The 16,859-nt window shown below is 38.0% G+C and overlaps 1 protein-coding gene across 1 annotated transcript in view; it reads left to right on the top strand.

Annotated features, from left to right (window-relative positions):
- Window positions 1-16,859, top strand: part of LOC132300732 (uncharacterized) — an 85,645-nt gene that overhangs the window by 25,404 nt on the left and 43,382 nt on the right. Inside the window, exons 6-7 of the mRNA XM_059797941.1 lie at window positions 6,258-6,345; window positions 10,816-11,002. Of these exons, the coding sequence (XP_059653924.1) occupies window positions 6,258-6,345; window positions 10,816-11,002 (275 nt within the window). The remainder of the gene's footprint in view (window positions 1-6,257; window positions 6,346-10,815; window positions 11,003-16,859) is intronic.

Consider the following 16,859-nt stretch of genomic DNA (forward strand, 5'->3'; position numbering starts at 1 on the left):
TTGCACTTTGATGGAAACCAAACTTGAGCATGGCAGTGCCAAAGCGATCAGACCAAGCTCGAGGAGACTGCTTGAGGCCATACAAAGAACGACGAAGACGACATACCATACCAGAATGACTGAATGAGCAGGAGAACGAAAGCCCGGAGGAGGAACCATGTACACCTCCTCCTGCAAATCACCATTGAGAAAGACATTCTTGACATCAAACTGGAATAGAGGTCAAGATTGAATTGCAGCAACGGAAAATAATACACGGATGGTATTCATCTTGGCAACAGGGGCAAAAGTCTCCTGATAATCTATGCCATAAGTCTGAGCATAACCCTTGGCAAGTTGGCAACCAACCGGGCCTTGTAACGAGCAACTGACCCATCTGGATTATGCTTAACTGTAAACTCCCAACGACAACCACAGTCTTTCGTCCAATAGGAAGCGAAACCATGTCCCAAGTCTAATATTTCTCAAGTGCTTGTAGTTCTTTTGTCATAGCATCACGCCATCAAGGTTGTGCTAGTGCATCTGCAACACTAGAAGGAAGAGGAACCGAGGCAACAGAAACAAGAAAACTCCGATAGGAGGGTGAGAAAGCATAATCAGAAACAAAATTAGAAATAGGGTATGTACAAGAACGTTTACCCTTTCGAAGAGCAATGGGGTGATCATCAAGGGAAACAATGGCTTGAGAAGTCGGAGCTGGTGCCGAAGGAACAGGGCAGTCGATCGTGGGAGTAGAAGCTTGTACCTGTTGTCTCCGACTATAAACCTATGAAAAAGGAACAATTTCCCCTGCTGAAGTTGTATCATGAGGAGGAATCATAGAAGACGAAACAGGTAACGGTAGAAGAGTTGAAGACAGAAGAAGGTAATCATCCATTATATTCAATGGGAACCATTCACTTTGAGAACCAACTGAACTACTATAGTATGGTCTATGCTCAAAGAAAGAAACATCCATGGATATAAAGCCTTGGGGTCAAGCTTTGTACGAGTCTGTCCAACTGCTGAACAAAGCACACACATCCGAAGACTCTTGGAGGAATAAAAAAAAGAGATGAATTGGGATGTAAGATTCAGAGTAGGGCTACAAAGTTAAGAACCCTAGAAAGAGTCCTATTAATGATGTAAACAGCTGTAAGAACTGCATCTCCCTAAAATGACTGGGGCACTTTCATGCCAATGCAGATTGCTCTGGCTAAGTCAAGGATGTGGCGATTCTTTCTCTCAGAACGACCATTTTATTGAGGAGTTTTAACATTAGCCATCTGATGCTCAATCCCAAATTCGGTACATAACCGTTGTACCTCCCCATAAGTGTACTTTGTACCTTGGTCAGATCTGAATTTTTTAATGGTACGACCATATTGAGTATGAACCATTGTTATAAAAATTTTAAAAATGGTGTATACCTCATTTTTGGTTTTCATAAGATAAACCCATGTAACACGACTATGATCATCAATGAACAACATGAAATATCGAAATCCAAGACTAGAAGTAACTGGGCAAAGACCCCACACATCTAAATGAACAAGATCAAAATGTGTTAAAGCAGATTTATTACTACTAGCAAGATAATTGGAATGAACATGTTTAGCCATATGACATGTGTCACAGGATAAATCTGACACTGCCACGTTACAAAATAAGGAAGGAAATAAATGTTTTAAATAACCGAAAGAAATATGTCTTAAACGCATGTGCCAACGCATAAGCTGGGCTTTATTAAATGAAACAATATTAGAAAATGAAGCCGAATGTGTTTGAGGTGACAAAGGAGCATCCAACAAGTATAGACCGTCCACTTCACGCCCATTGCCAATCGTCCGTTTCGATACCAGAGGCTGAAAAATACAATGAGATGGAAAGAACGTAACACTACAATTTAATTGTTTGGTAACGCTACTAGCAAAAATAAGATTTGTAGTCCACTGTGGAACATGAATTGTATCTGACAAAGTTAATGGAGTAACTAATATGTGACCCTTTCCAGCAATGGAAGATGGAGAGCCATCCGCAAGGCATACCTTGCGATAGCCAGAGTAGATACGATAAGATTGGAAGAGTGAGGACATACTAGTCATATGGTCTGAAGCACCAAAATTAATGATCCATGGTGTCGAAGATGTAGATACGCTATATGTAGACGCAATAGTACCTGAGTGGGCATAAGTGAAGGTTGGCTGAGATAATGCCTCCATTTGGTTGAAGAATTTCTTAAATTTGTCCAAATCAGCTTGAGTCAAGGTAACTGTGGCATAAGATGTAGAGACAGAGTTGTCAGGAGTTGACAACGAGACTGGTTGTGAAACAGAATGTGCAAAGGATCGAGGCAGTTGTTTCTGTTGCGGTGGGCGTCCATGTAGAGCATAACATCGAGATTTGATGTGACCAATTTTTCCGCAATGGTCACATCGTTTACGTTGTCGTCCCAGAGGAGGACCGATGGTAGAGCTCTGAACTGACTGGGATGGTGCAGTTCTTGAAAGGTTGGGAACTCGAACTGCCATAGCAAAACGATCAATAGAAGCCACACCTAATGGATGAGTCTGACGGCTCTCATCTGACAACATATAGAGTATGCATCCTCAGGAGTAGGGAATGAAGATAAGCCCAATAAATGAACACGAGCATACTCAAACTCGTCGTTCAACCCGGCAAGAAACTGAAACACTCAATTCTTCTCCACAATCCCTGCATATAAAATTGCATCATCTGGATCCTTCTAAGAGTGGAAGGAATCATAATATGACATCTCCTCCCAAATAGCACGAAGCTTGGTGATGTAACTTGGAACTCTCAAGTCACCCTGAAAAATCTTGGTGATATCTCGCCCCAGCTGAAAAATTCGTGCATTATTCTGCCTCTGAGAATAAGTGCGTTGAACTGAATCCCAAATCTTCTTAGCAGTCTTCATAAACATATAGCCAACATCTATGTTTGGTTGCATCGAATTGACTAGCCAAGACATAACCATAGCGTTATCTACAAACCACTGTGGATATGCCATCTCTGAATTAACTGGCTCTTTCTCAGAACGAGTAATATAGCCAATCTTGCCTTTGCCACCAATGAACATCTTGGCAGACTGTGCCCAAATCAAATAGTTGGAACCATCCAACTTCACTGTGGTGATTTGAAGTCCTGGATTTTCTTATGTGTTTGGTGGGAAAAATGGCACCACCACCCACAGAACTTGAGCCAAGAGAATTAACGGTCAAGGACCCTAAATTTGCCATAATCTGTCACACGACAATAAAAAAACTCCAAAAACATCACAAATTCTGTTAATAAGTCAAACGGTCTCCTCAGACCATAAACAATAACAATGTCTCCTCAGACCATTCTCGAAAAATCCAAATACATACCTTTTTTAAGGAGCGTTGCCCGCTTACATATAGCCAGACAGTCTCCTTCTTAATATCCGAAACCTCTTTGTAGACTAATTTTTTTTTTACCCAAGCCTTTCTAGGTGTTGGAGATCAACTATCCCAATTTACCCAACCCTAGAAGAGTTAAAAAGAAATTCTAAAACTTAAAAATACCTGTTTTTTTTTATCACAAAACAGCAACACAGAAAAACATGTGTAGGCAACGTCACACGATGTCACAAACAGCCTAAGGTGGCTGTCGCACAAGTAGCAAGGCTGCTGAAAGGTGTGGAAAGGTGTTGGCTCTGATACCAAGTAGAAATATAAAAAGAAGAAAAAGGAGAGAATTATGTAAAGACTTGATGAGATGAATTACTCATTCAAAGCTCTAATATTTATAGATAAAAAGAGTACATGCTCATATTCCCGCTTGAGCAGTGGTGTTCTGGGTGTTCTTTGCAAGCTAGATATTGAAAAGGCATACGATCATGTGAGCTGGAGTTTCCTTCTCTACCTTTTAGAGAGGATGGGTTTTGGTGGGCGGTGGAGGAGATGGATTCTTTTTTGCATCTCTAGCGCTCGTTTCTCTGTCCTTGTGAATGAAGTGCTGATAGGTTTCTTCTCTAGCTCGAGGGGCTTTAGACAAGGGGATCCACTTTCCCCTTTCCTATTCCTTTTTGTGATGGAGGCTCTTAGCAGATTGCTGAAGAGGGCTGTGGAGTTGGGTTCTTTGAGAGGCTTTCGGGTGGGTAGGGATGCTGCTAGTTAATTGAAGGTTTCTCATTTGATGTTTGCAGATGACACTATTGTGTTTTGTGATGCGGAAGCGTCCCATCTAAGGTTTTTGAGATGCGTTCTGATTTGGTTTCAAGTTGTGTCTGGCCTTAAGGTTAATGTTGGTAAGAGTCTTCTCGTGCCTATTGGGGATGTTCCAGAAATTGAGTTGTTTGCTCAGATCCTCGGATGTTGCACTGGCTCTTTTCCCATTTCTTATTTAGGATTACTTTTGGGTGCCCCTTCGAGATGCGTGGGGAGCTGGGATCCGGTTGTGGACAGAGTCGAGAGGAGGTTGGCGGGTTGGAAAAAGCAGTACCTGTCCAAGGGGGGTCGGGTTACCCTGATTAAGAGCACCCTTTCTAGCCTTCCTACATACTTCTTATCTCTGTTTCAGATTCCTTTTTCAGTGGCTGAGAGAATTGAAAGATTGCAGTGCAATTTTCTTTGGGGAGGGAAAGGAGAAGAGTTCAAGTTTCATTTGGTTCGGTGGGATCAAGTGTGCCGTCTAATTCGGTTTGGAGGCTTAGGGTTTCGGAGGTTGTTGCCTTTTAATAAGGCTCTCCTTGGTAAATGGCTTTGGAGGTTTGGGATCGAGAGGCATTGGTTATGGAGGAAAGTTATTGCTAGCAAATATGGGGAAAGTCGTGGTGGGTGGTGCTCTCTGGTGATGCGTGGTCCAAGGGGGGTGGGAGTTTGGCATTTCATTCGGAGAGGTTGGGATGACTTTTGCAAGCATGTTCGTTTTCGTATTAAAGATGGAAGGAGGATCAGTTTTTGGAAGGATCTCTGGTGTGGGGAACTCCCTCTTGCTCTAGCGTTCTCACGGCTCTACAGGATTGCTTCTCATCGACAGGCCATGGTTGTTGATTGTTATCATCTTGATAACGGGAGACTGTCTTGGGATGTTTAGTTCAGGAGGCATTTTCAGGATTGGGAGATCGAGGATGTTTCTCGTTTTCTGGAGCTGTTGTATAGCTAAGTGATTTCTTTTGGGGAATCGGATTGGTGGTTCTGGATTCCTAACCGCATGGCCGTTTTGAGGTTAGGTCCTTTTTCAGATGTCTTTCAGTTGGTCATGGAGATCCTTTCCCTTGGAAGTCTATTTGGCGGTCCAAGGCTCTCCGCAAGGTCGCCTTTTTTGCTTGGACTTCTGTTCTAGGTAAGATTTTAACCCAGGATAATCTGAGGAGGAGGAATCAGATGGTGGTCAATCACTGTTACATGTGTTTATGTAATGAGGAATCTACTGATCACCTCCTTTTACATTGCAGCATGGCTAGAGATTGTTGGGATTTGATGCTTCGATATTTGGGGTCCATTGGGCCATGCCTTCTTCCTCTAGAGGGTTGATTGAGGCTTGGAGAGGCGTCTCTGTTGGGGCTGGCATTAGGGACGCTTGGAGGGTTACGCCGCTTTGTATCTGGTGGTGTATTTGGCTTGAGAGAAATAGGAGATATTTTGACGGAAAAAAAAAACCTGTTTCTATGCTTAAGTTCTCTGTCATTTCTACTCTTTTTTGTTGGGTTTTAGGGAGAGATTATAGTTCTATGGAGGAAATTATTGTTTTCTTGGCCTCTCTGAAGGTCTAAGGCGCCCTTTGGCCCTTTTGTTTTCCTTTTGTTTCTCTGGGCTTCGCTCCCCTTTTGAGCGTTTTTAATAAAATTTTACTTATAAAAAAAAAAAAAAAAATCAAATCACAACATATTCTATTGCATAGTCAAATCTCTGCTATTATGGTAAGTCATTCCATAAATCGTGGTATCATATATGCTAACAGTATTGTTAGCAACGCTCATATTTTTTAACTTTTAACAGTGGTTCCACGCCCCTTTTCTTGCTTATAATTTCTTCTGGTATATGTTAGAAGTTTTAGCTTAATGTACGTGTATTGACTATAATATGCAAGGGCATTCTTGCTTGTTTAGCAGTCACACAATTTCATTTGATACTCTTTTAGTAGCAGCTTATTCCAATATGTTTTCCTGTACATGACTCACAGCTTTTATATGCTAATCGAAGCATCTGTTACTGCTTTTCTCAATTAAGATACTGCACAAAGCCGGAAACAGTATTTTGTTATTGTTGATGTACTTACTATTCTGCCTGCAGTTTGTTCAAACTGATTTGGCCTCGAAAGTGGGTTCTAAATTTATTAATCTGATGGGGGGCTATGTGCCCATGGAAATGGTGGTGAAAGGTACATTTTTATTTCAAGTCTTTATTCTACATTTTTTTTGGCAAGGCCTTTATACAGCAATGTCTATTGTAGAAAGTTGAAAGCTAAATTTTAGAGAGAGAAGAATTGACTGTATATTATTTCGTATACCAAAGGATGATTTCAATGGGTATATATAATGTTCTCAACAACATAAAATAAGGAAATTGTTAGGTGAAGGTAGTAGGTGAATGCAGTGCAAGAAATGAATCTGGACCTATTGTGTGTCTGGGTAAATACATCATGTGTAAAATATGAAAGCAGTAATCATGCCCCTAATTAAGGAAAAGTTCACTCTGAGTTGTATTAACGATATCTATCTTATTGCATCTATATATATATATATATATATAAAGTTGTTGTTTCATGTTTGTGAAAGAAGTATTTCAAAAATTGTGGGTCATATATGTACATGCACTAACATCTTTGTCAAGCAAGTTGCACTCCAAGTTCCTGCATACATGGGCAGAATCTTGTATTTGTGTATCTCTAAGCCCACATGTATTTCTAACCATTTAGAAAGCTCACCGAGTAGTCTCCATCGAATCAACATGGTCTCTTTAACACCGAGTGTGTCATTGGCATAGGAATTGGGTTAAGAGAGTTTGAATTGAAAATGGAACTCCAATTCAGTAAGTTTCACTTGGTCGCGTTCTATGTTGGAGGATTTTAATATTAAAGTTTCAACCTCTCTAACAGCTCAAGCTTTTGGAGTAGATGGTTGTTAACATGGTATCAGAGCCAAAGGTCTCGAGGTCAAACCTCATGGTCACCCTAATTAAAAATTGAAAAACATGTGTTGGACCAAAAGAAGGCCACACATGAGGGGGTGTGTTGAAGGATTTTAATATTAAAGTTACACCTTCTCTAACAGCTTAAGTTTTTGGAGTAGATGGTTGTTAACATTCTATCAGGTCAATAGGACCTCGATTGTCTAATTTCGTTACAAAAGTTTGAATATATACTTTTATTTTAACTTTTACATAGTTGATTTAAAAGTTAGGTGGTTACACCTTATCCAACGGTATATTTGGAAATTAAAGCTACAATCAAGGGCAATAAGATAAATCCAACACTCATACGCGCTCACCTTAATGGGTTCATGTTTTTACGCATTCATTCAATTAGGGTTTCAGACATTTCATGTTTTGATTTTAAAAAATTCCTTTTCAAGTGCATAAACTTGTTTTTGGAACTTTCCTTAACAAAAATAATAATGATAAAAGGACAGGGCACTTCGATTGTTAGATCCATTTAAGGTCTGCCCTTAGTCTGTGTTAGAGATATTTCTTATTTATGTTTAAGGGTAGTAGTGTATTTTCGTTTTCTTTTAGTTAGTTAGGTGTTGTTTGATAAAACTGAAAATTAAGCACTGAAAATTTCAAGTACTGAATTTTAAGCGCTGAAATTTTAAGTGCTGAATATATTAACTTGTAAACTTGTTTGATATAGTATTAATTTTAAGCGATGAATTCGTTAAGATTGTTTAATGCAAAAGCTGAAATCTGAATGTTGTATGTATTACATTTTTGCCTTGAATATCTTCTACACATAATATTATTATAAAAGATACCATATTAAAACATAAACATATATGTAAAATAATGAATTTCACCAAAGAAATATATCAATTTAACAATGGATATTAATGTCAAAACTTATCATAAAAATTTCAAAATCAACATGTAAAATGAATAACTTATGAAAATGAAATATTTATGAGAAGGAGATTAGGATTCATACACAAATCATTCGATTTTTATTTATATAGTAAAATTGCACCATAACAATGGTGTTAGGGTTTCATTACATGATTGTTGTTTATAAACTTAAGTGAACCATGCAGAGTATATATATGTATATATATATATATATTTATTTATTTATATTTTGTTGAATATTATTTATATTTACATTATTTGAGAAGAAAAGTACAGTGAAACATTTGAGAAATTGAGTAAACTAAAAGTAAAACTCCATCGGAAGGGAATAGAAATGCAAAGTGGAAATAGAAAGTCCATCAATACATTTAATTTCAAGAGTAGCATCAATACGTTTAATTTCAAGAGTAGAACAAGTGATGGAGAACCTAAAAATATAATATTTGAGGGTAACATTGTCATTAACAAAATATTTTAAAGCCTAAAATCACTTACCGTCTTCTACGATAAGCGTTAAGCAAGTTCCGTGTCGCTTAAAATTTTGGCTTGTTTAATATTTTAAGTGGTAACCTAAATGTTATCAAACACACTAATTTTAAAAATTTGCTTACCGTGTTCTATGTTAAGCGCTGAATAGTGATATCAAACAGGCCCTTAGCCTTTGGGCTTTATTTACTTTTTGTGTTCTCATCTTTTCAATTGTACAATTGAAAAATTGTATGCACAATCTATTTTTTTCTATTCTTTAGTATGGGACTGCAACTTGGGTGAGACGAACCCAAGCTCAGCCTGAAAATTTTCGGGCTTGGGCTGTGTAAATTGCATTTCTATCCGGGCTTGGGTTGAAAAGTAAGAACCCGATTTCATTTTGGACCACGCTTATTGTGTAGGGCAACTTGAAGCCCAACCCGAACCGGTCCCTAATTAGAAAACTCGACGTATCTATTTAGGGGAAAAAAAAAAAAAAAAAAAAACTTCACAAATCTGAATTATGAACCAGAACACTAAACCGGATATATATATATGTAATATTATATATATATATATATATATATATATATATATATATATGTCCAATACAAGAATGCTTTAGATAAAAAGTAGATGACTGAGTGCTCGGGCGAAAAGAAGACAAGTCAACAGAGGAAGCAGCTATAGCTGGAACATGGAGCTCCACTTACACATAAAGGGTGCCATAGAAGTAAGACTATGCAAGTTATGCAGAACACCAGTAGAGACTAAATACTGCAAACAAGAACTTGAAATATGTCCAATACAGGAATGCCAGGAATAAAAGGTAGATGACTGAGGACTCAAGAGAAAAGAAGACAAGTCAACAGAGGAAGCCACTATAGCTGGAACAAGGAGCTCCTTTACAATCCACCCTCTCTTTGGATTGTCCCAGTCAACTTTCTGGAATGAGGATCCTGCAACACAACTGGTCGATGAGAAATGAATATAATATCCAGAATCAAACAATTGACTAACAAAAATTAATTTCAAGGTAAGTTTAAGAAAGCAATAAGACACCCGAAAGAGACCAATGAAGAGAAATAATTGTCCCAACCCCAGCCGATGACATGGTGTGCTATTGAAGCAAACAGAAAAAGACAAGTCACACAAACACACAGAAGTCTTCTTACAACAGTAAGAAAGAGTAGGGTTACTCCAATCACTGTTGGAGCCTAGATTTCTAAAGGGAAAGCTGGGAAAAGCCTGAAGAACTGTTTATACTCTGAAAATTTCTCAAAATTATTAACACTAACTTTTTCCTAGACTTGCTTTTAGGCTATCCAAAGAGCATTATAGACAACTCCTACTATTCCCATGACATTTTCAGACTTCTCATACCATTATTACTATTTAATAGTCTTTGACTAAGCACTTTTCAAGACGCTATTGACTGCCTCAATCTGACTAGAGATACTATTAATTATTTGACAACCAAAATTGAAATAGATGATGGAGGAGAGAAAGTCGATATGAACAAAGAAAAATGCTTGTCATATGGTGCGTGGCACCTTAGTCAAAAACCCATGTTGTCCGAGATATACCTGAAGAAGTTGAAGAAGACAAACCTACAAAGGGAGAGACTGTAAGAGCATTCGGTTGATTGGTGGAAAGAAGCTTCTGCAACTGCTCAGTAATCAAAGACAATGTGAGAGTGGGTGAAGATGACACATCCCTTGATGGTGCAAGTGCTGAGTGTAGTGATCCTTTTTCTTTGAAGATTGCTGTTGTTGTACATGAATTGCTTTATTTATTAATTTAGGGCACTAAGCCTTCCAGTGACCCTTCCATCGACCAAAGCTACACTCACCAATACCAATTCTAGCACGTTGCCTGCTCTGTGTACTAGCATGAGGCTTAGATGGGACAACTATGACAGTCTGACTAGGTAACGGGAAAAGTCTTTTTCCTGGGGCAGCTTTGAGACAAACTTCTTCAGCCAACATTTCATTAACCACCGAATCAAAGGAAAGAAGTGGACTAAGATGAAGAATAGAGCTACGAAGACCCTCAAAGTCATCTCTAAAAGCTATTAAAACCTAAGCTAATCTCTGTTCTTCTCTGTATGTATATTACAACTCATTTGAACTCGGTCCTGAAGGCTCTGTGAGAGCATAAGTGAATAGAATTTCTAAATAATCTTATCTCCCTGTCTAGCAGCCCGAATTTCATACTTCAACTAATATTTCATGATTTTAGTGAAACTTCAATTAAATATTTATTGTCAGTCAACCTGAACCTATATTATCTAATTTGGATGGTCTAATCATTATTTTTTCAGGGGCTTTTCAGCTTATCAGTGATGAGAGTAAAGCTGGATCATGTTTATGGATCACTAAGCGAAGGGGAATGGAGTATTGGCCATCTCCGTTGGAAGAAGCAAAATATTTGGTGCATTCTTCAAAAGCGAGACGATCTTCGTTCCTATTTTCATTAAATCTCCAAATTCCTGAGAGCTTTGAAAAGTTGTGAGTAAAATCTGTCAAATTCATGATTCAGTTGTAGGACATTTTAGTACAAGTTTTTCTGTGAATTAACTTGCAATAATTGCCTATAATTATTTAAGTTAGTGAGACTATGATGAAGAATTGTTTACTTTTATTGCTATGAGTTGGATTCACATGTTCTTTTGGCTTATTGAATGAATGTAATGGCTTAATTTACTTATGTTAACCAGAAAAATCTCTGCAACAATTTAGAACAGTGGGCACAGTGGTACACTTCATTAGGATATTCTTGGACCAACGTGGTACTAAATTTTGTTGCAGGATCTTGTTTCCTTTGCCTGGGAAAAGAAAGTTTTAGTCGAGGGTTTTTTTTTTTTTTTTTTTTTTTGAGATAAATAAGAGTATATTAGAAAGCATTCAAAAGGGGAACGCATCCCGGGTGTTACCCAAGTATTGACTCTAGAGGGAGGGTGAATAGAGTCAATGACAAACAATGGACAATTTTCGCAATATAGAAAAGCAATTTCAAGCAAAGTACTTAACACAATTGTGCAATTATAAAGATATGAAATAAGTAACTAAATAGCACAATTATAAGAGAGATAAGGGAAGAGAAATTGCAAACTATAACACGGCAGTTTTTGTGAGGTTCGGAAACTCCTACTCCTCGGCTCAAGACTCTTCTTGAGACTTCCCAATCCACTATGGCTTCTGCTTATGGGTGGAGAGCAAACCTTTACATAAAGCAACTCCTTGCTTCACCTTGCTAAGAGAACAACCTTCCCTTAGTCTTCCTTTGGGTCACACCAACCCGATGGGTCAAACCAACCCTTACAATAGATAGTAACAAGAACAATGAAGTACAAGAAATCTGTCAAAGATAGATGTAAAAATTTTAGCTCACAATTAGAGTACTGATGAATATAAGTGAAGCTTAAACTCTATGAATGATATGAATGAGAGAGGATGATATAAGTGAAGAATAAAATCTCTTATGAACTCAATAGGATCTTTCAAGTATAGAATAGAGCAAAAGCTCTTTGAATCCTTGGTTGAATCTCTCAAGTATAGTATATGAATGAATGAGAGAGATGAAGAGAAAATGTGAGAACAAAAGCTCTCTTTGATGCCTAATGAGGTCTCTCAATTGTTGGCTCTTTTGCATACCTACAATGTCCAAACATTGTGTATTTATAGCCCCATTGAAGAATATAGCCGTTTGGGGGCATAATGGTAAAGTCCCATGAAGTCAAAGGGTCAAAGAGCCGTTGCAGTTTGAAATCTGCAGATTCGACAGGAACTAGTCGATGCGTAGTAGAAACTGGTCGACGTCTGTACAAATCGGTCGATGTGAAAGTTATGTTCCTGAAATTCAGTACTGCCTAGATACCGGTCGACGTGAAGTTAGAACCGGTCGACGTGAAACCTAGTGCAATGACAGTTTTGACAGATGATAGCTTATGCATAGGACTTTTAGTGCAGGACATCTGCACACAGCTTATTTATATTGAAAACATTAAAGTAAATGTCCATACAATATTTATATGTCCATTTACTTTAAGTTTACAATGTAAATAAGGAAGTACCTCCCATTTGGATTCAATAAAAAATATAAGAAAATTGAAATCCAACTAAATCAAAATGTGAAAATTCTGTTTTAGTACAAATTTGGATTTCCGACAGTTTTCGTAAAAATGAATCCTTATGTAGAATTGATGAAAAATCGCATAAAATTAGTTTAGGCTATTTGAAGTGTAAGGAGTAATTACCGGGAAAAATTATTTTGAAATAACTATTATTTCAAAAATCCATTTTTCATACTTAGCCATTTTTCATACTTAGCCAGAAAGACAGCTTTTCATCAAGTGCATACTAGGGTCCTAATGTCCTTTACTGAGGCTTTAGAGATGAGTAATTAAGTTCTAAGCCTTAGACTCTACTTTCTATAGACTAAAGTGAATGATGTAATTGATGTGCATGGTCCTAGCATTTTAGCTTAAGTGTTGAGTTCTTTCAAAGCTTATACAAGCTTGAACTAACTCATTCTTTAGCAAAGATTTCATATGTCAATTATATGTGAATAAAGTGCATGGTCTATTGCTAATGTATATAGGAGCATGTGGATGATGATATGATATGCATGGTCGTATAGAGACGAGCTTCAAATGGATTCATAAATATTTTGACATTGAATCCTAAACACTCACCATCCTATCTACCCCTTTCTTCATGTTTTGTCAATGATCTTTAGGCTTTGAGGTATTCATTCTTTCTTCCTTCCTTTGAGTTGCTTTTTTGCTCATTGTAGTCCAAGCTATCTTTGGATGGACTTTGCATATGGTTTCTTGCAATTTCAACTCTTCTTTGTATCCATTTCTTTCATTGATGTGATCTTGAATAATGGAATACTTGGAATGATCTTTATAGTTTCATTAAGGTCATTCTTTGAATGTGAATAATCTATATAACACTCAATGTAAACATTAGTCCTTAAATACAATTAATGGTTTGTTATCATCAAAACATCTAGATTGTCCTTGAATAAACCCTTATGATCAACACCGGGCACTATACAAGGCCGAAGCCAAAGAAAAAGTCCTACGGACCCAAGGAACCCAAAAACTCAACAATCTCCTCTATAGATTTACTATTTCTCCCCGTAACCCAACTAAAAAAAGAACTAATAATATGAAATTTCGAAGTCCCAATGGAAGATTCCTCTCTGGCGAAAGATCTTATATTCCACTCCTTCCAAACACACCACCAAACACAAAACGGAACCAACCACCAAAAATCCCGAGCATGGGCTCCCACAAGACAGCCTTTCCAAGCGTCAAACAAGCTCCTTGAAGGTCGAGGCATGACCCAATGGATGCCGAACAAACCAAAAATAAGGCTCCAACGGTCGTAAGCCACAGGGCAATGCAAGAGAAGATGATCCACCGACTCCCCGTCCCTATTACACATACAACACCAATTAACCTGTCTTCTCCTTCTTAGATTATCCATCGTCATAATCTTGCCCCAAACTGCAGTCCAAACAAAAAAAGCCACTTTGAGATGAGCCTTTGAGTGCCACACTGTCTTCCAAGGGAAGTTAGACCCGAAGAAGCCGGAAAGACAAAGGAACAAAGAACGAACCTCAAACCTTCCCTGAGAAGAAGGCACCCAACACTTGGAGTCGGGGCCTCTGTCGTCCAGCTCCTGCCTATACGAAAGATTCAAAAGTCCATACACATCATCCATCTCCCAATCTTGGAAATGTCGCCGAAATCGCACATCCCATGTAATCCTTCCACTATCAAGCCGATAACAGTCGGCAACCAAGGCATGTCTATCAATGGCAATCCAAGGCATGTCTATCAATGGCAATCCTGAAGAGCCTGGGAAAAGAGCGGAATATAGATGAAATGAGGAGATGATTTTGAGAGCGCCGGCATAATTAGAAACATAATTTAAGGCCTTCTTATTAATGATTTTCCAAGTATAGGGGCCATTGTATGCTACAATGGTAAAACCTCAAGCTGACTATTGTGATCACAATATTTGAATCTAAGTGTAGCTACTTGTGTAAAATAATAATGTGCCAAAAGTTAGTTTTGTTTCTAGTATTCTCCTCCTAGCACCAGTATAAGTAGAAATAGCATTTGATAATGGCCTTCATGCTTTTTGGACTATGTTGAGGTAAATAAGAAAAATGCTGGTGCTGAACTCATTATAGGATACTTGGTGAACTGTGAACTTAAAGTTGTCTGCAAAATAACTAGACCCTTTAGAATGAACAAAGAAAACATGTGTAAATGATATATCGCCAGAGGATTGTGGTGGAGGATTCGGATTGTTGGTCTTGGGTCGCAAACTCCAAGGGGCGTTTTGAGGTGAGGTCTTTCTTCAAGTGCCTCTCTTTTGATCCTGGAGTTCGTTTTCCTTGGAAGTCTGTTTGGTGTTCTAAGGCTCCTCTCAAAGTAGCTTTCTTTGTGTGGACTTCGGTTCTGGGTAGGATCTTAACCCAGGATAATTTCAGAAGGAGAAGCCAGGTGGTGGTCAATCATTGTTATATATGTCTTCGTGATGAGGAATTTGTGGATCACCTTCTTATTCATGCTCTTTGGCTAGAGAGTGTTGGGATTTGATGCTTGGCTTATTTGGGTTTTATTGGGTTATGCCAGGATCTACTAGAGAGTTGATTGAGATGTGGAGAGGTTGCCATGTGGGGGCTCTCAGTCAGGATGCGTGAGAGCTACGCCGTTTTGTGTGTGGTGGTGTATTTGGCTTGACAGGAATAGGAGATACTTTGAAGGAAAGGCGGTGTTGATTTCGGTGCTTAAATTCTCGATTATTTCCACTCTTTTTTGTTGGGTTTCAGGGAGAGATCATAGATCGTTGGAGGAAATTGTTGATTTTTTGGCCTCTTTGAAGGCTTGAGGCCTTTGTGCTCTTTTGTATTTCCTTGGGATTCGCTCCCCTCTTAAGCGTCTTTTAATAATATTCTTTTATTTATCAAAAAAAAAATTAATGTGATCTATGATGATTACAAGTTACGTATGTCTTTCATTACATGTAAATTTAAACAGAATTACATGTCAACAGAATTTTCTGATAAATTCTAAATAGAACTGTAAATTTTTGGACCCCTCTAGGCAGGGTTCATGTAGCATTATATCTGCAGAATTTGAGGATTGACAACATAATTTCTTGAAGCTAAATGGTTCATAATTCGTGTAGCTTGTGCAAAACTTATTGGCATTTTGGTCAATCATGTTTCTTTTTTTTTTTTTTTTCTTTTTTTACTTATTTATTTATTTTTGATAAGTGAAGATCGATTACCTTCTGCGAGGACTTTTTCGCTATGTGGTGTTCATGTGATGCCCGGATCTTAGGGTGGTAATGGTAATTAGATGGTTTTGCAAATATTGAAATAAAAAAGGAATATTTTTCAGAAAGTTACTCTATTTTGTAATCATTTAGGCAATGTACCACCTAGCCATCAACCAAGGTGGTATTATCTTTCCTCCCAAAGGGAAGGTGAGCGATTCAGGCCCCACATGGGGCAGTTATTGGTTACCTACCTAAAAAAAGAATATGAGAGTGAGGAAAACGGTGCTAAACATGTGGTTTTAATGATCATTAACCCGGTGGCCTCGGTTCTCATGCCTTTTCCAATTTAGAGGGATTGCTATCACCAATCTCCAGTGGAGAGGCGTCTTTGTGGGGGCTTCCATTCGTGATGCTTGGAGGGCTACGCCGCTTTGTATTTGGTGGTGTATTTGGCTCGAGAGAAATAGGAGATATTTTGATGGAAAAAAGAAGCTTGTTTCTATGCTTAAGTTCTCTGTTATTTCTACTCTTTTTTGTTGGGTTTCAGGGAGAGATTATAGATCTACGGAGGAGATTATTATTTTTTTGGCCTCTCTGAAGGTCTAAAGCGCCCTTTGGCCCTTTTGTTTCTTTGGGTTCCGCTCCCCTTTTGAGCGTTTTTAATAAAATCTTACTTATCAAAAAAAAAAAAAAAACCAGAACAGCCTAATTCTTTTTAAATCTTTAGTTGGAATAATGTATATATATGTGTACGCATGCACATTGTGTGTTTCAGGGTTAAAAATCTTTTTTAGTGCATACATCATTTTATTCAACATACTTTTTGCATATGGTTGCGCAATAATTTTGGAGCTGCTTTTCATCTTCAATATTCATCAAACTTAAATCAGACAGCAGCAACCTGGAAGGACAGCTAGAAATGTAGTTTTATCATGGTTTGAGAACCGGATTGTGTTAGTGAACCACTTCGTTAATCACGACAATAGAGTTTGAGATAGAATGTCTAGCATGAGTTTAGATCAGAGGTAATTGTGTGGTTATATGAGTTTTAAAGTATGAT

The sequence above is a fragment of the Cornus florida genome, unplaced genomic scaffold (assembly GCF_030987335.1).
Source record: "Cornus florida cultivar Cherokee Brave unplaced genomic scaffold, ASM3098733v1 CherokeeBrave_3.0.0_Hap2_Chr03, whole genome shotgun sequence".
Lineage (NCBI taxonomy): Eukaryota > Viridiplantae > Streptophyta > Magnoliopsida > Cornales > Cornaceae > Cornus > Cornus florida.